Source organism: Euprymna scolopes, chromosome 32 (genome assembly GCF_053919585.1).
Source record: "Euprymna scolopes isolate OS-2025 chromosome 32, ASM5391958v1, whole genome shotgun sequence".
Classification (NCBI taxonomy): domain Eukaryota; kingdom Metazoa; phylum Mollusca; class Cephalopoda; order Sepiida; family Sepiolidae; genus Euprymna; species Euprymna scolopes.
The window spans coordinates 59,951,902-59,972,390 of NC_136513.1; the positions used below are offsets into that span (position 1 = coordinate 59,951,902).

The 20,489-nt window shown below is 32.1% G+C and overlaps 1 protein-coding gene across 8 annotated transcripts in view; it reads left to right on the plus strand.

Annotated features, from left to right (window-relative positions):
• The window catches only part of LOC145256381 (bone morphogenetic protein 2-like), a 146,439-nt gene extending 126,542 nt beyond the window's left edge, over positions 1-19,897 (plus strand). For 7 of the 8 annotated variants that reach the window (XM_080115210.1, XM_080115211.1, XM_080115213.1 and 4 more), the window contains 2 exons: positions 15,743-16,144; positions 17,378-19,897. In XM_080115210.1, the coding sequence (XP_079971336.1) occupies positions 15,743-16,144; positions 17,378-18,375 (1,400 nt within the window). In that variant the 3' untranslated portion in view covers positions 18,376-19,897. Of the gene's footprint in view, positions 1-11,244; positions 11,375-15,742; positions 16,145-17,377 lie in introns of those variants that run through there. The other variant, XM_080115217.1, reaches the window with a different exon arrangement.
• Positions 19,898-20,489: the final 592 nt, after the last annotated feature.

Consider the following 20,489-nt stretch of genomic DNA (forward strand, 5'->3'; position numbering starts at 1 on the left):
TTTGCTGCAATCCTCTGTAAGCAAAGACAACAGTGGCGGAGAACATCGAAGAAAAGGGTGGGGGCGCTTTGAATTTTGCGTGTGGGCAGATAAGTTCGGGGTACTTGCTTGCAGCAACAAGAGAGGGGGGCGTGATGAGCATACTTACATGATGGTAGGGTTCAGATTGTTGAACAAGAGAATTATCAGGAGATAAAATAGAAATAATTGGACACAAACATCGTACATTCCAAAAATGGTTGAATAAATCACAATTAACAAACTCGAATTTAAATATTTAATTTAAATCGACATCATTTTTGCACTTATCGTCACAACTAGATTTGAAGTACATTTGTACATTTCGTTACTGCTCTTTCTTCGTCGATCGGTAAGCCTTGTTGGTCGGTGTGTCATGCTTAAGTTTGAAATTTTATTTGGTATGTCACGCTTACGCTTGAAATAGCATTTACATCAACCATATCTGCAATGATTTATAGCAAAGGAAAGCCGAGTAATCCATCCAGTTCAATTCCTTGCAACGATCGTGAGAAATATTGAATGTATACAACTGCTTTTTGATTCGTCTATGAATCTCTATAGAAGTCATTGCCCACCAGTTTGTCACGCATAAGTTTGAAATGACATTTTCCGTCGGTCTGTCACTTCAAAATGTGAAATTGTATTTACGTGAATCTAAACATTTCTTTTGATCAGTTCTAACGGAATTAGTATTTTAGTATTGAATAAGTCCTTCAAACGTGCCAGTTTATTTGGTCGGCTTAGGAAATTTCAGCAACGCTTTGTTTTCTTAGCCACGGGTGATTTTTTTACTAAGAGTCAGCACTTATCAATACCTAAAAGGCTAATCGAGCATAAGGGTTAATGAGTGTTAGGTATGCGGCGAGACAACGACGTGATGATTGATGAAAGTTTGGAAAAATTCGGCTAACAAAAATTTGTTCACATTGAACTTGAAAGCGACATTATTGTAGTGTCACGGTGTTTGGTTTATTTTGATTCTAATATAATCATATTAAATAGGCGGAAGTTGATATAGATCGATGGTGCGTGTTTATGGGATTATTCCATGTTATGCTATAGAAACGTCAGTAACTTACGAATTATCTGACTAGGCCAGTTGTATCTTTTCGATGAACAAAATTAAACTTATCGCATTGGTGTGAACTTTTACCTTTTTCTGTGACCTTTATCTTAGGTATGCTAAATTAAATCAGTTCTAAGTAAGATAATCACTAATATTTAACCATGTTTGATAAGGACGCAGGATTGTATCCAAACACACTTAACCGTCTTAAACAATATCTCCGTCTCGACGGATGGTATAGAAATGCCAGCCATAACAATTGCTTGGTCGGTGTTTCATGCGTTTTGCATTTATTTAAAAGAGTTTAAAGTCAAACTAGTTGAAGTAGAAAGACGGATATCTTTAATATCAAAGCCATTCAAACACTCTTTTACGGAAATTTTCAACAGTTAAAATGATTTCAGACGATAACTGAACTTGTATAGAAATAACATGAATTGTCTCTGTATTTGTCTGTTTACCTGTTTGTTGTAACCTAGAATATATAGACCGAATTTTAACCAAAAGCATTATTAGGGTACGTAAATGGATTACGCTTATATCACTTGGGATGCATTAAAAATAGTAATTCACACCTGAAACAAAATATTGAACTGATTTATTATTTCTCTTTAGTTATTTTATTTATTTGTTGGCCTTATTATTAACTGGCAAAAGGAAAGATGCAATTATGTTCATACAGCATAGTGATGGCGTCAGGCCAAGATCGCGACATCATTTGTTTTTAATTTCAAACGATTTGTATTTTTCCTTCAAAATATCCTACACACATATGCATTATTTTGTTCTTTTATTTATACCAATTCTTAATTTATAAAGCTCAATGCAATTACAGATCATATAACAAATAAATGACAAAATACTATATTCCAAATTTCATGATGTTGACCATCTCATAATTTATTATTTTTATTACGTTGACATTCACAATTCTTAACAACAACTGTTTCATAGCGCAAAATTATGCATTTAATTATTATATCAAACAATGAATCTATTTTGCCCTTAACTCATCAGAATAAATAGCAACTATCGATTCATGTATTTGAGCATGATTACAAAATTTGGCAATTGGAAGAGAAGTTGTTATTACCTTATATATATATATATATATATATATATATATATATATATATATGGGTGATTTAAAATGGGTGATTTAAAATGGGTGATTTCTATCGATTTCAATGACACTAAAAGTATAGGAGAGTGGACATTTCTTAATCGTCATTCAATCCTGGACCACAAACAGGAAGGGCCGACGTGGTCCATGACTGAATGACGATTAAGAAATGTCCACTCTCCTATACTTTTAGTGTCATTGAAATCGATAGAAATCACCCATTTTAAAATCAAATCGATGGATTTCCTGCTCTAATAAGGGGCTCCTCACAGTGTACCTGGCGGAATCTTTAAATAACTTTCCGCAATAACTTAGTTCACAGTATTTTAAAGTAGTTTAAATTACGATGTAGAGAATCTACTGTCGATTTTAAAAAAGATATTTGTGAATAATTTAACTAAAATGCAAAGGTCAAGTATCATGGTTCAATTTAGTTCTAAATAGAAACATTAATTTCGAACGTGCTGCTGTGTTATCAAAGAAACAACTTTTAATTTTATGAAAATATTTTTACATGATCACTTGAATTAAATTTTAACGTACAAGAGTAAAATATCATGGTTCAATAATGCTCTTAATAAAGCATTTATTGCTAATGCGTCCCTGTATTATGAAAGAATTAACAGCCGATTGTACAGGTTGTGTGTTTCTGCTTGTGCGGTGATAAAACTTCTGAAATATACTTGTGATGTTACGTTGTATAAAAGTGTTAATTTTCATCAAAACCGGATTTCATTTTTAATCAGATTTTTCAATTATCGATTTTCAATAATTATCGATTTTCAATAATTATCGATTTTCGATACTTATAGATTTTAGGTACTTATCGGACGCATTCTGATAAAAAAAACCTATGGAATATTCCCAGACACCTCAAGTACCTCCGTGTAAAATTTAAGAAATCGGCTCAGCCCTTTCGGACTCCATATGGGACAAAGTAACATATATACACACACATTTTCTTTTATAAGTTTATAGTTGAGAAGAAAGTTCTTGCGAAGTTTTAATTTTGATTTAAAATGATGTATTTTTTAATAAGTTTTCGTTATAATACCTTTATTTTATATATTAATTTAAAAAGCGTTTTTCACACTATTTAATCGTTTAAATTACAATCGTTTTAACGCAATAATGTCTTCTTTTCAAAATGTTGAATATACGATGAAAAAAAAAAGCAAATTCGCAAAATTTTCTTATTTCAATTCAAGCTAGGCCGAAAAGCTGCTGAGACAGCTCGCGATTGGCTCAGGAACAAATACTGAACGCACAGCACAATGGTAGTTTCGTGCCGGTGACGAGAGTTTTGAAGATGATGAGCGTAGTCGTCGACTATCGGATGTTGACAACAATTAAGAGTCTTAGTTAAAGCCAATCCACGCACAACTGTTCGAGAACTTGCTTCTGAATTAGACGATCTCCCGCCACTTGGGAGAGATAGGAAAGACAAAAAAAAAATAATGAATCATCCATTACAGTTTTTTTTTTTTAATATAGGCGAAATCATTAAGGCGGAAAGTACTGTTATGAAGTGGATGAAATGCATTAATAAACAGAAAAGGACCAATTCTCCTTCATGACAATGCCTGGTCGCAGGTTGCTATAGCGACCCAGTAGAAGTTGAATAAATTGGGCTGCGAAACTCTTTCATCCGCCATACTCCTTAGATCTCTCACCTACTGACTACCTCTTTCTAAGTATCTCGACAACTGCTTCAAAAACTTAAGCGATATCAAAAACACTTTCAGCGACTTCATCTTCACCCTAGCGCAAGATTTTTATATTACTGGTATAAATACACTTGTTTTGCATGGGGAAAAGTTTGTTGCTACTCATGGTACTTATATCGATCAATAAATTTTTGCTTGAGCAGAAATATTTGAATTTAAAAGTAAAAAACCGCAAGAAATTCTTTTGTCAACCTGATAATAGGAGGACATATATTCTGAGCGTTATATACTGATACATTTTATCCGCCCTAGCAAGAACCTGACCAGACCTAGCCGGCTTTCAGAACACATTCAACTCTTTTAGAATAGCTCTGGAATATACGATTTGTTTAATAATCCAGCTTTATATCACGATATAAATATTTACCTTGATGCGTGTGAAACCTACCGATCTTTGGAATTCGCACGTTAATATCCTCGTTTAAAGATTTTTGCTAGGATTTTATTATATTTTCACATTAATTCACAAGATTTTTCCAATATTTATAACTTTATAAGTATGTACAAGAATCTACGAAACTTTACCAAGACCTATTTTTCTACTCACCTGTACTGGGATTCTTAAACAGTTGTCATATTCTTCACTATCCGCAACCCCAACCTAAAGATTCCACTTTTGTTTTTTTTCTTTTATGTTTGAACATTCGTAGAACTTCTTCAAGGTTTATTTAGATTATTAAAAGCTTTTGACCCTACTGTATCTTTGTTTTTGCTTCCTCCGTTTCCAGTTTTACTCACATCGCTTTCGCATTTCTCTTCACTTTTTTTTTTCTTTTACTGTCTGCTCTCCTTTAATTATTCCTATTAATGACCCCTAATTTATTATTATTTCACTATAACTTACATATACCATTCTATTTTTAATTTCTATATTCTCTCCTTCCTCTTCTCGTATACGTATCTCCTTCCAACGAGTTATTTATTAGTTTCATATTTTTCATTGTTTTGCCTTTTCCAAAGGTCGCAACATTATATTTTATACTTTATACTTACTTTTAATATTTTCGTAATTTTCTTTTTCAGTCTCATTTCATATCTAAATACTATTAAACGAGTTTCTATCTATATTTACATGTTGTATAATTCTGGCCCTTCTCCTCTTCTGAAGAGACGCAGTTAGCTTCGAAATGCCATTGCTTAAACAAGTATTTTTCTTACTTTTTTAAATTATTTTATTGTTCTGATGTAATAGTAAATTTTGTGTAAATGTTATTTACTTAATTGCCCTTCTTAACAGTGTTGAGCTTTTTCTATCTTGATAAGGTCTTGTGAAAACTATAACCTTTGATAACCTAATTGCATTATATATATATATATATATGTATATATATATATATATATATATATATATATATATATATATAATTCAACTAACTCACCAGCATTTGCGAACCGTTACCACTGCCCTACCATAATACTTATACATATATAGTAATTATCGCCTAACTAGTGTGTTCTATTTTGTACAAAAATCTAGAAATTTATGCTAGGTTGACCCACTGATTTCCATTATCATAGAGATCAATCGACGGCGACGGGGCTAAGTAGTAGAACTAAGAGCCAAAACAAACTGCAGATTTCAAATCAACACTTTCGATCAGATGTTTTTATCGGATTCAGAAATTCTTTATCCTTTTTTGTTTATTTATTATTCAAAATTAAACGTGCATAAAATATTAAAAATCACAAATGTTCAGAGATTTTTAGTGTTTCCTTTTCCGTTTTATATGTTCTATTATTTGTCAAACGAAGAACATGCTTATAATAATGACTACTAGGCAATTTGCGTGTGTGTGTGTGTGTGTGTGTGTGTGTGTGTGTGTGCATATGTGTGCGTTCAAGATGGACTCGGAAACGGCTAGACTGATTTTTTAAATTTCATACGAATGCACTTTTATGTTTCTTGTGTTTGAAGTCCTGTGATAAGTATAAAAAATCCGATTAAAGAAGGAACAATCTGATTTTGACCAAAGTTAACATTTTCATACAATCTAACATCAAAAATGTATTTAGAAAGTTATTACCGCCCAAGCAAAAGGGTCCGGCATGAAACATCAACAGTAGATTCTTTTATAAGACATTAGTAAATTCGAAATTAATGTTTTATCTAGAGCACAATTGAACCATGATACTTGACGTTTTGCATTTTAAACTTAAATTCAAGCGATTATATAAAGATAATTTCATAAAATTAACAGTAGGTTATCTGCCGTGTAATGTAGAGATAAATATACTTTAAACTAGGTCATTGTGAGGAGGCATGTAAAACTTCTTTCCAGCGCACTGCGGAGGGGGGGGGGCTCCGACTGTGCACACACACGTATATATATATATATATATATATATATATATATATATATACGTGTGTGTATACATGTATATGTATAAAAATACATGTATATGCATATAAAAGTGTATGTATATATACATATATATATACGTGTATGTATATACACATGTATATGTATATAAAAGTGTATGTATATATATACATATGTATATATAATAAGTATGTGTATATATGCATGTATATATAAGTGTATATATACATGTAAATATATATATAAGTGTATGTATATATACATGTGTATATATAAGTGTATGTATATATATATATACATACATATAAGTGTGTGTATATGCATGTATATATATTAGTGTATGTATATACATACATGTATATATATTAGTGTATGTATATATACATGTATATATATTAGTGTATGTATATATACATGTATATATATGTATATATAAGTGTATGTATATATATGTACATATATGCATGTATATATATGTATATATATGTACATATATATATACATATATATACATGCATATATGCACATATACGCATGTACATATATGTATACATACATAAGTGTATATATACATGTATATATATTTGTATATACATAAGTGTATGCATATATACATGTATATATATGTATAAATAAGTGTATGTATATATACATGTATATCTATGTATATATACATAAGTGTATGTATATATACAAGTGTACATATACATGTATATATAAGTGGATGTATATATACATGTATATATAAGTGTATATATATACATGTATATATAAGTGTATATATACATGTATATATAAGTGTATATATACACGTATATATAAGTGTATATATACATATACATGTATATATAAGTGTATATATACATATACATGTGTATATAAGTGTATATATACATATACATGTGTATATATAAGTGCATATATGCATATACATGTGTATATATAAGTGTATATATATACATGTGTATATATAAGTGTATATATACATATACATGTGTATATATAAGTGTATATATGCATATACATGTATATATATAAGTGTATATATGCATATACATGTGTATATATAAGTGTATATATGCATATACATGTGTATATATAAGTGTATATATGCATATACATGTGTATATATAAGTGTATATATACATGTATATATACATATATAAGTGTATATATACATACGTATATATATACATACGTATATATATATACATACGTATATATATACATACGTATATATATACATACGTATATATATACATACGTATATATACATACGTATATATATACATACGTATATATACATACGTATATATAGGTGTATATATATACATATAAGTGTATATATATACATATATAAGTGTATATATATACATATATAAGTGTATATATATACATATGTAAGTGTATATATATATACATGTATAAGTGTATATATACATGTATAAATGTATATATATACATGTATAAGTTATATATACACATGTATAAGTTATATATACACATGTATAAGTTATATATACACAGGTATAAATGTATATATATATACATGTCTAAGTTATATATACACATGTATAAATGTATATATACACATGTATAAGTTATATATACACATGTATAAATGTATATATACATGTATAAGTGTATATATACATATATAAGTGTATATATACATGTATATATATAAGTGTATATATACATGTATATATAAGTGTATATATAAGTGTATATATACATGTATATATAAGTGTATATATACATGTATGTATAAGTGTATATATACATGTATATATAAGTGTATATATACATGTATATATGTGTGTATATACACATGTATATATAAGTGTATATACACATGTATATATAAGTGTATATATACATGTATATATAAGTGTATATATACATTTATATATAAGTGTATATATACATGTATATAAGTGTATATATAAGTGTACATATATGTGTATATATACATGTATATATAAGTTTATATATATACATGTATATATATAAGTGTATATATACATGTATATATAAGTGTATTTATATACATGCATATATATAAGTGTATATATATATACATGTATATATATAAGTGTATATGTACACATGTATATATAAGTTTATATATATGCATGTATATATAAGTGTATATATATACATGTATATATAAGTGTATATATACATGTATATATAAGTGTATATATATACATGTATATATAAGTGTATATATATACATGTATATATAAATGTATGTATATAAGTGTATATATATATATACATGTTTGGTGTATATATATACATGCATATATATAAGTGTATATATATACATGTATATATATAAGTGTATATATATACATGTGTATATATAAGTGTATATGTATACATGTATATATAAGTTTATATATATATGCATGTATATATAAGTGTATATATATACATGTATATATAAGTGTATATATACATGTATATATAAGTGTATATATATACATGTATACATAAGTGTATATAATTACATGTATATATAAGTGTATATAATTACATGTATATATAAGTGTATATATATAAGTGTATATATATATACATGTTTGGTGAATACTCTCATATCCGTTTAACAGATTGCAGCCTTGCGTTAACGAAGAATCGATTAACTATGCAGTTTGCATAGCTAAACAAAAAATGCTAGAAAGCTAGTTTGGGAAACGTAAACAAATATTTGACAAAAGGAATGTGAAACAATAAACGATAGCATTGGCCTCGTTTGAAAGCATCGAAGATAACACAATTCAGAACTGCAATATAGATTAACAGACGTATCAGAAGAGGTCGAAGTTGTAAAACAAAATAAAAAGATTTTTCGAAAATCGGAGAAATAGATGAGTCAGTCGGAAAGTCCTGCGAAGACTTAGCCGGCAGATTCAATCTGATATGCATGCAAAACTAAAGACACTTAAAACATGTGATAAGAAGTTGTGTTGGTGTTACTTCGCATGCAACCAAGTTGGGAGGATTTTGATTCTATCGCCTTCAAGTGGCAACCGCCGGCGAACAAAGGAACCAGTGTAACGCAAACCATGTTCAAGTTATTCCTGTCAATGACCACATACTTAAACTGGATACGGTAGTTCGTAAAGACTAGAATATTAAAGAACAGTCTCCTGTAATATTATTCGGTTCGTGTATTGAACTTGTCTATTATATGTTGACACCTCACACCCACATACCCGCATTGGTATATTGTATATACCCTGTATATTACAAGCATTGATTATTGTGTTTGTGTGTGTGTTTTAAATAAATATTAATAATTTTTATGCATATATGTAACTATAATTCGTTTTAATTAAATATTAATAATTTTAATACATTTATCTTACTATAATATATTTTCAATAAATATTAATAATTTTTATACAAGTAGACTCTAATTTTTATATTTGACATCTGTTTCACATTATCATGAAATTTGATTGTCTTGCCAGCAGTCACGAGCCGTAATTACTACAACACCAGTCACAATCAAACTTATGTAATCCAGATTATTGGACACTTAAACTGTTCTCGGTAAATTTAGGCGGATTTACCTAACCCCTATATTCTCATCTAATTTCCGTATGCTAAAAGATGAAACAAGAGAATGGAAGAAAAATAATATCCAGAAATTTTCGAAATTACAACATAAAAAAAACTATAAGGTTACTGCAAAAATAATGGTTTTTGATGTTCAACTTCATGCCCAGAAACATTATTTCTGCACCAACATAATAATGGAAACACATTTTTTAAATTAATAAACTTTTGGTGAGTTAGAAGTATCGGCAATTAAGCCAATAGTCAGTTAAAAACGCTTACTGATGTACAAATGGTCCGCTAACCAAACCGGATGTACTTGCTGTTTTAGTTTAAATTCACTGGCAGATATTCTTAAGTGTTTTTGATTGTTTGTTTTTTTTGGGGGGGGGTACACCAAAAGTATTTTTACTTCAAAATATTTCAATAAAACACACACACAAAATAAAAATAAAACAAATCATCGAATAACAACATTCGATATATTCCTCCCTCCAGAAAAAAAATGAAATTCTACATTATTAACGCAAGAGATAAGGTGTCATTCCCACTAAAAATATTTTAAAGTGGGGAATCTTTTTCGAATTAAAATTTAATGTACCTAACCCCCCCCCACACACTGTCGAGTCATTCTAACATGTTATGACAGTTAATTCTTTTTTCTTGCTACACGTATTTTGTGATTTTAGAACCTTGCCCCTAGGACTTTCGGTTTGTGTTAAGAAAATATGTGAAACTTTTGTACACATTTTTATTTCTTTACAGAAATTCTCGACACTAGTTCATCGCATCGCTCGGAATCTGCTTCAGATTCAAACCATTGAAAAATATTGTATTCTATTTTTCAAAAAATATATGAGAATACAAAAATGACAAACATAAAATACTTTCTAATAAATATAAAGAAATCAATATAAATTTAGTGAAGTAATATATTTTTTATAATACTATTTTGCAATCAACAATAACACAGTAACACAATAGTGTTTTATCGATTATTTTATGCGGAAAATGTATATAAAAAACAAAACTGAGTACCAAACATTCACATATTTTCTTTCACGCCAATCTGTTTATTATACAATAAATCAGGAAGTCTGGTTTGATAATTGGATCATATTTACATCAAGGCGAGGTTTTCACCGACCGGACCTAAAGTCGTCGATACTTCATAATCGCCAATTTTTTTTTATCTTCGTAAAAATCGAAATGAAATCATATCTTGTTCGCCTTTTTATTCGGTATCCGACGTAATTTTCAAATTTTAATAAATTAACATTGCATTTTAACAATATTTTGCAATAAAACTATTTTAATTTCAATCTTTGACTTAATTTCGTTTCGTTCAAATCTGAACAATCCACGTTTCTTTTTATTGGTAAATACCTATGTTTAGAGTACAATATTCTCCAACAAATAAGCCGGAAGTTATTAGCTCAACACACCACGTCTGTATATCAAGAACAATCACATGTCGTCGGGTACACGAGATTTATTTCGATAACAAACGTTTGTGACGCGCTCCCTGGAGTCCTTTTCAAAACAGGTTTGAATTATTTTTTGCATTTATTGTTCAAACCAAATTGCTATTCGACGTAAAGTCATCGTTATCACTTGTCCATAACGCCTCATTAATCAGACTTTTTCTTCAATGTTGTTCTTTAATCGCAGAAAAAAACCCGTGACCAGTATTTCTTTAAATGTCCCCCGCCTTTGGCCCCTAAGTCAATAGCATTTTGCACTTCAGTGCCAATATGCCTTTGGGGGAGGGGGCAAACAGTTTTATTTTAAAATGATATTTTCATCAAATTGGCTCATTTAATTATTTGCCAGTCTTTTTATTTCTATTTAAAAACACACGCTGAACACTTTGTTTCAGTCTGTTACACAAGTATGGGCAACTGAATGACGCGTCTGAACCATTACTTCCTTATGGTAAAATATCTCCGTTACTCCAATTGTAAAACACTTTAATTACATACTAAGTACTTTTTCGGTACTTACCATTGAACAAATGTAAGTGCGATCGCAGTTCGATCCGTTAATATCAGCTCGGCAAATGTGCTGAGTGATCCGAAACTATTGTTACACTTACCAGCAATCTTGGGTAAAGTTTTATATTTGCGGAATGAACACTTAACAAATTCGGTTTATGTTCATCGATATTGTTGCCCACCGAGATCTCTATCAGTAGCAACATTTTCGTGTCCTCGACATGATACGACGACGCCATAACTTTGCTTTCTTAAAAGTTCTTCCCTCTTGATTATGTTCATTTGTCTCCTTCCTCGAATTACACGCTTATCTCGTTTACTTTTATACTCCGACAATTACTTAATCAGTTTCGAGTTCCCCTTTTTTTTTTTTACACAAAGTAAAGTTAAATTTTTCAAATTATGCGTAATCTTTTTAATAAACTTAAATTCAACGGTAATTTTTATTTTTTTTAGCTTCGATTATAAAAAAAAATATTGCCAATTTCAATATTATCTTTTTATTTGTGTAGTTAAAGCAACGACTAATTTGAAGTGTTATATTTTGCGATTCTTAAATTCACTCTTAACATTTTTTAAGGGATAAGTTAATTTTAAGGTGCGTGATTATCTAACTAGCTAAGTTTTAACGTTTACGACATTTTTTTCTATAAAATCTGCCTTTGTCAACTTTTAATGGCGACCAGAAAGTGCATCTTGGCAGACTTTAAAATTAAAGTAAAAATTAAAATTGCCGCGAAAACTATTGATTTCATAGTCGTCAAAAATGTTAGTACCTGTTTAGTATGCTAGAAACAAATGCGTTTATTGTATTTTATTAAATTTTTTTTTTTACGGGTTAGTGTTAACTATTCTATTTCCACGGACTCTTTGGAAAGTTTTCCAATGGAAAGACTTGCCCCCATATCAACCCCAAATATAGTTTTACAATTTTGTCTTAATATGTAAAAATGCAAGGGGGTTTCGTCAATTGGTGCCACAATCTTTTCGAAATCCCTATGCTGAAATAAATTCTTGGTCATATTTTAATTAAAACACCATTTGCTATTGTTTTCTTAATGAGGTCTTCGGTTTAACTCCTTGACAGTCGCAATTTGTTGCCAGAAACGAGGCTATATCGCTAAACGTTTTAACCTTCCGTCGGTTAAAAGTGCAAAACGTGTGGTTTTAGCCACATCTTGAATTTAGTAAAACAGCTGAATATTCGTGAATGTGGTCGTTACTTCCATTCGTGATACAAGTGAAATAATTAGTACGTTTTAACATACTACTTACTATAAACGATCGCTATTTTTACTCTGCAGCTTGAGCTAATACCAGATTTGTGCAGAATGATTAACCTCAATACTTCAGAAATTATATCTTGTACTTGGTTTGTGAGGCTTAAATTACGATGCCTAAATTTAAGGCAAATTAAATATTTACCTTTTAAAATAGGATGTTGATGCCTTCCGAACAATTATTTTAATATCCTAATAAATCGGCTATGCCGGCTTCCAAAGTGTTAACAAATCCGATGAAATGAATTTTTGGTACTCATGCAAACAGTGATCCGGACGTAACTCGGCGCACGCCCTGAACATGACATCAACAGTCGGAGTAAGCCGAGTCTCGCCGATGAAAGCATAACAAGAAAAGAGAAACCTATCTTAAATTTACAGTTTTATTAACTGTAAAGGAAAATGTTATAAACAATGTTTTTAATATTGTTTTTTTTTAATGTAACATATTTTTTTTTATACAAGAAAAGGTTCAAAAGTAAGTAAATTAAATACTTTAGTGCTTGTGCAGAGTGATCCGCGCTATTTTTAAATCGTATTTCCAAGTTTAATTAAAGTTTTTTTTATTATTATTATTCAATTGTAAGGTTGAAGTATAGAATAGGTACAAAACACCCCCTCCTCATGTTAAAAATGGCACTTTAAATAATAACGTTATTTACGTTCGGATCGCTCTCTGCACTAGTACCAATACTTTCAAGGAATTTTGTGTTCATAAAGTTTTTGTTTATGCATTTTATTTTTGTCAAAACAATTTTAAGAAAAAATCCCTAAAACGCCAAAGTCAACGAAGAGGTGATAGCGGACGTGCAAGGAAGCTCGTCATCAACCGGAGAGCTTTTGGCAATGTTAGCTAATATGGAGACAAACGGAGCTTTACCAAATGTTTGCCTCCACATAAACTCTAGGAGATATGTATTCAAAAGCTCCCGGTTGGTCCCGCATTCTACTTTGTTTAGCTTTCTTCCACATGATTCGTCGTAGCCTTCGTTTTTGGATCTACGAAGTGAAGGCTGTGGTTCACCGTCAAATTGTGATGCCCTTGCCCCCCCCAACCCCACTTTGCTGTATGCCTTCCAACAGTCTGATACGACCATGGTCCCCGGCAGGATATATTTTTGATTAATGGAAGGAGGGTTTCGGCATTCCAGTTTGGTACACTCACCAAGAAACCCTGCTTTTCGGCGGGGTCGTATCCACCGAAGACCCAGACCGGTGTGAGTAACTTGCCGACGTTATGCTTTCTACGGTTAAACAAAGCTTCATCTACCGCCACTGTATGGCCTGGGCCTCCTATCTGCTGGGGATTCCTCAGAAAATATGCCCCGCAAATGTCTCTTAAGAAATTCTTCCAATCGACGATGGTGTGCGTCGAGCAAATTCTACATTCGCGTTGGAGGTCTTTTTGCATTGCTCTCTCGAACGCCCACAAATAGGTCAGTTTTATTATTGCAACTGCCAGCCTAGACTTTGCGCAAAAAGTCCCTGTTCGGATAGAGGTGAACGTTCGCCATTTTCCAGCCTGGCACCTCCAGGCATATCCATCGCATACTCTGCTTTTTACAATAATAAAAGCACAGTTTATGTCCACAAGAGATACACACGTTTGCGTTCGTGCAAGCAATCTCCTATCCTGACAAAATTCCAGGACTCCTGCTGCTGTTTTCTTCTTTACGGAAAAGTACGCAAATGTTTTTATCTTTTTCTAGACTAACTTGTTTTCGTGTTCATGATTGTCGTCTGCTGTTTTGAATTTTCAACTTGCGCGAACGAGCGTCGCGTCGAAAACCATCGCAACGTCAAACTGCTTAATTTCTTCGGCGACGCTCAGCTAACTCCGGCTGTTGACGTCATGTTCCGGGGGAAGCCGAGCGTGCGCTGAGTTACGTCCGGATCACCCTCTACATGAGTACAGAGTTTGTGTGTGTGTGTGTGTTTGTGTGTTTTTTTTTTGTTTTTTTTACACATAAATAAAACTAAAACTTATCTGAAATTTGTCACATGAAAACAATTCCCATTCAAACTCTTGTTTAGCAAACAGAAACGCCACGACCGGATTTATAATTCACTTCATCCCAAACTATAAACACGTTCAATGCCATTGAGACGATCATACCGTTTTCCGTCAATTTTAACTATCCACAAAAATTTAGGCGGAGATAATTGTTTAGCTGGGATTAGGGTTGGGGTTCATGCTGAACAGTTGGTTAAAAAAACTTGTAAAACATGTAATTGCTTAAGTTTAGCGAGGTTAAGCGATCATCTCGGCCGCCATTGTATTTCGTATTGATGAAACAATTTTGATGTACACGAGTTCAACAAAATTAAATGCAACTGCATTCGCTATGGATTTTTTTTTTTTAATTTTTGACAAACATCAGACAGAAGGGAGGATCATTTTCTGTATTTTGAGCAAACTATTTTCATGTTATTTACCGACTGATTTTCTTTTCCGGTGAAAAAGCGTTAAAATTAATGATTTAAACCAGCTTAAGAGAAAACATCTAAAATGATGTATATAAATTGGAAGTTTTCAAATGTTCTTCCAAAAAATAACACTGCTTGACTATTGTATTTCTTGTATGTTACTCTGATTACTCTGTCAAAATTTGTATTTTGGATCTTTTTTCTCTCATGCAGGCGGTTCCATCATGATAGTAAAACAGCAACTCTACTTGGCAGTAGTTTTAATCGTCTTTCTGCTCGGCCAGGCTCCAGCAAGTCTTCTAGCTGCAGGTCATCAAACTCTACAGCAATTTTCCGATACACAAACACCACCATCATCAGAGCCGCCGCCATCATCGCCACCGAGAAAACCTGATCAGCCTCGCCTCCATGACGAAATGTTCCGTGAATTCGAAATGAGACTCTTACGAGTATTTGGCATGAAAGCTCGCCCGAAATTAGATGGGGGCAAACCGGTCATCCCGAAATACATGAGGGACTTGTACAGCAAACAAATGGAACACGCCTATCCAAATTCTCAAACGAGTGGACGGGGATATTTACCCGCCAATACCGTGAGAAGTTTCTATCACCAAGGTAAGCTCTTGTAGTCTTAAACCAAAGTTCAGTTTTTCTCTGTTCTTGCCACAGTCCAGAATAGTTAACACCGAGAACTCTTTTAAAAAAGTGGTACTTTGCGCCGGAATATCCCGGCAGCTAATGTAAATCGCAGGAATATGCGGAAAATTTAAAACAGTAGACATAAGAATTGTCGTATAGTAATTACAAAAAGAAAGGTGGAAATGCAATAACATCAATCTCCCATAGGTTTTATGACTTAATTTTTATTTTTTGTCTGTTTTCTACCCTTTTTTTTTCTGTTAACGTTACCGTGTAGGGTGGCATTCGCCATTAAGACGTTGGGATCACTGTTGGGTTTCGACCCTTTCTGATCTTAATTTGCTGTGGGCTTTCCAAGAGTCGCATACGACAGTTATCCCCCGAAGTGTACTTTTGAAGGTTTAGGTTTTTGACGTTACGCTTTGGTACAATAACTAGAAACCCCTTCTCAATGGGGTCATATCCTCTGAAGATCCAAAGCAATTTGATGATCGTTGTTTTATATTGCTTGATAAATAAAACTGAAAAATACCAAAGCTCGTTAGATACATGGTTACTGCTACACATTTATCTTGTTTATATTTGTAACAAGTCTCCGAAATGAAATTCAAAAGACTGTATGCGTATTAATTCCATTAATATGGAAATGTGCTGCATAATTGGTTTTCACCTTTAATTTCCATATGCTGTTGAAAGATTTGTTTCTTTTATAAAAGGAAAACTTTCAAATGTATTATAGTAAAGAAGTTCCTAAAATGTAAAGATTTTCAGGTAGAATCAAATATCTATTTTTCTATATGTAATGTTTACTTCAGAACTTAATTTGCATATCTAATATGTATAAGGGTCATCTAAAACCCAATAGTAAGTCTTTAACATGGTTTGTCCAATGTATTTTATTTATTGATTAGACTTGAGTAAATATGGATTAATTAAATTTTTGTTTCTGAAATGAATAAAACTGATGCTTGAAGGCGTTCTGACCCATTTTCATTTTTTAAAATGTAAGCGAAACCGCTTATTAAACACTTTATAGCGTTTATTATAGGTGTTCCAAATTCCATGACATATTTCCAGTATTTTTTAATGCTTTTGGTACTGACGTAATATGCTTAAATGTTCAGAATTTGTCAGTCAAACTGTCTTCTCGACCGGAAAGTTAATTGTTTACTAAAGTAAACTTTGTTTTTTTACATTGTATAATTCTAGATGATCACCCGAACGATTGCGACGATGAAAATGGCTGGACGCTTACCTTCAACGTTTCTAATATTGTCGAAGAAGAGATTCTGACGGCTGCTGATCTACGCATTTTTCTGGATCCTTCACAAATCGTACAAGACACGTTCAACACTGAAGGAGACTTTACCAACAACAGCAAACGTTATTACAACTGCAAAATGGCGCTGGAAAGCGACGCCAATAAGAATGCCTGTAAAAGGAAATTTTCCCTTAGAGTTGAAGTGCATGAAATTCTTTTGCCGACGTTGGGTCAGCGCCATATTGGCGAATGTATCACTCGGCTTCTTGACACCAAGCTCGTACCAACCAGTCCGAGGCGTCCTTCGTCGTGGCTCGTCTTTGACGTCCATCCGGCAGTCCATAAGTGGAGGAATCAGCCTAACTCTAACTATGGCCTCGCTGTCCGTGTGTATACTGCCTCTCGGACGCCAGTCTCTGTCCAACCACACAGACACATCCGTTTGAAGCGGGATGCCGACATGGAGCACGATGCTTGGCACAACTCTCGGCCTTTGTTAGTTACTTATTCAGACGACGGCAAAGCGGCGCCCATCTCCTCGCGTCAACGCCGGAGCGCTAAGCATAGACGCGATCGTGGCAAGAAGAAGGGACGCCGATCGAAGAAAACTCAACGCCGGCGTAAGGCCAGTCTTGATTGTAGACGTCATCCCATGTATGTATCGTTTAGTGAGGTCGGCTGGATGGAATGGATTGTGGCGCCCAGTGGTTACCAAGCATACTTTTGTGAAGGAAAGTGTCTCTTTCCAATATCTGATTATTTGAACACTACAAATCACGCCATCGTACAGACTCTGGTGAATTCTGTGATGCCTAATAAGATTCCGCGGGCATGTTGTGTGCCGACCGACTTGAGTGCCATCTCTATGCTTTATGTAGATGAACAGGAGAAAGTAGTTCTAAAAACCTATCAAGATATGATCGTAAATGCATGTGGTTGCCGATGACACATCTTGCAAGCCTTTTCACCAAAACAGTTAAAAGGTCACATAAAAAATACATTTCTAAGGAAATAAAAAATGCACAGAAAAAAAGGTCTTAAATTTACTTGTGTGTGCGCATGCGTGCGTGAATGTATGGCTAATGTGAACTAAGACGATATTGTCATTTTAATTATTTTTCAATATTCGAAAATAAAAACGGAACTCGTTATGTCGAAGACATATCCAAAACAATTTTAGTCCCTTTCCCCATTTTGTCAAATATTCGAAACCAAATTCTATTTATTTCTCGGTCTTCTCTGTATTTTTGAGCGTAACAGACATTTAATTATTAAAACAAAAAAACAATTATTTCTATTGATTGCTTAATCACTCGACTAAAATAAAATTTTGGTTGATTTAAAAAAAAAAAAAAAACACGAAACCCCTGAAATCATTGTGAAATATGGGCACCGTTGAAAAGAATATTTGGTTTGCACACATTTTCGATAAAATTGATCGTCTTCTTTATCTAGAAAATATCATTTGAATAGTTTGTGGGTATGTATTTACTCCTAAATATATAGTAAACAACTTTAATTTCAACAAAATTAATTTCATAACATTGTAATTATAAAAACTGCTTACAGAATTGAACGGATGTAAAAATAATCATTATTAATGAAAAATAACACTAATCAAAAATCATGAACAAAATGGCTGCTATCTAATTTTAAATTTAATTTTTTCAAGTGAAATAAGTTTGCATTTTTTCAAGACTAAAATACGATCAAATCTTATTAAAAATGTGAAAAAATATTTTTTTCAGTGGTTCTTTTTCTGTAATTAAAGCAAAATCAAACTTGGCCCATACAACACGAAATCAGCAATGATCGCCCTCTCCAAACCTTTGTTTGTATTTGCTTGTAATAATTGTTTACTAGACGATCATCTGAGCAAGCTGAGGATTTTAGCTAGAGGGTACTGTCGTCATGTATAGATATTTTTTTCACAAAATTATTTAAAAATTGGACAATTAAAGCGATTTTTTTTTTTTTTTTTTTTAAACAAAAGCCTCCCCTCCCCTCTTCACACAAAATGTTTGTATATTTTTTATTTAACATTTCACACGAGCACTTTATTGCATAAAAGAAAAACAATGGATAAAGATACATGATCTTATCAAGTGGACAAGTGAAAAGAACACGTGGGTGAACTTGAAATATTTGAACAAAGGGAATTATATATATAAAAATAAAACCAGCATTTTCTTTTCCAAAGACAAGAAGCCAAAAACATTGGTAAAAATAACTGATCGATAAATGTCATTGACCGTCATTTATTCGATATCATTTGATCACACGACTAAAAATCAACGTAATCTTGACTTTCTTTGTTTTCAGTAATAAAACAAAAAAAGCCGACATTACTTATTAAATGTAAATATTTGATTATAATCTTCTCCATGATGGAATATGGGGTGAGGCTAATAGTAATTCGATTGCCTCTTTCCTCTCGTTTTCAAGAAAATAAGATTGTTTCTGTTTTATTGAAAGATTTTTCTTTATTTTTAGGACTTGTGCGCATGCGTGAAATAAGAATCTATTTCTCAGTCTCTTTTTTCAGCGGTATGTTTAATCAGAATAGTGAAACCACCCTTCACCGAACGTGAGGAATCAGCTTCGAAATATTCTTAATGGCTGCGGGATTTTAACTATTCTGTACATTACTTGAAGTTTTCATAATATCGTTTAATAACTAACTGAAAGGCAAGCTTCATTTTAAAAATGTATTTCCCACCCCATTTGACTTTTTCGAGTTTCGGGTTTAGTCACACACCCCTCCTTAAAAATTGCACAAACGCATTTTCGGAGTTTCGAATCAGAAAATTAGTTCTCGATGAAACTTACAAAAAGAAATTGAGCCATAGTTATAAAAAATACCTCTTACGTATTTTGTTTTCAATCGATTCAATTGAAATGTTTAAAAAACCTTTTGTGACATAAGGTTCGGATAATGGGATTCGCCTCTCGCATTTTCATCGCTTTCGAATAAACACTGTACTTTTATGAAATGTACAATTATGAAAAATCCATGAGAAATGTCAAAAGTCCTTTTCTGTTTTATCTTGCATCTTTCAT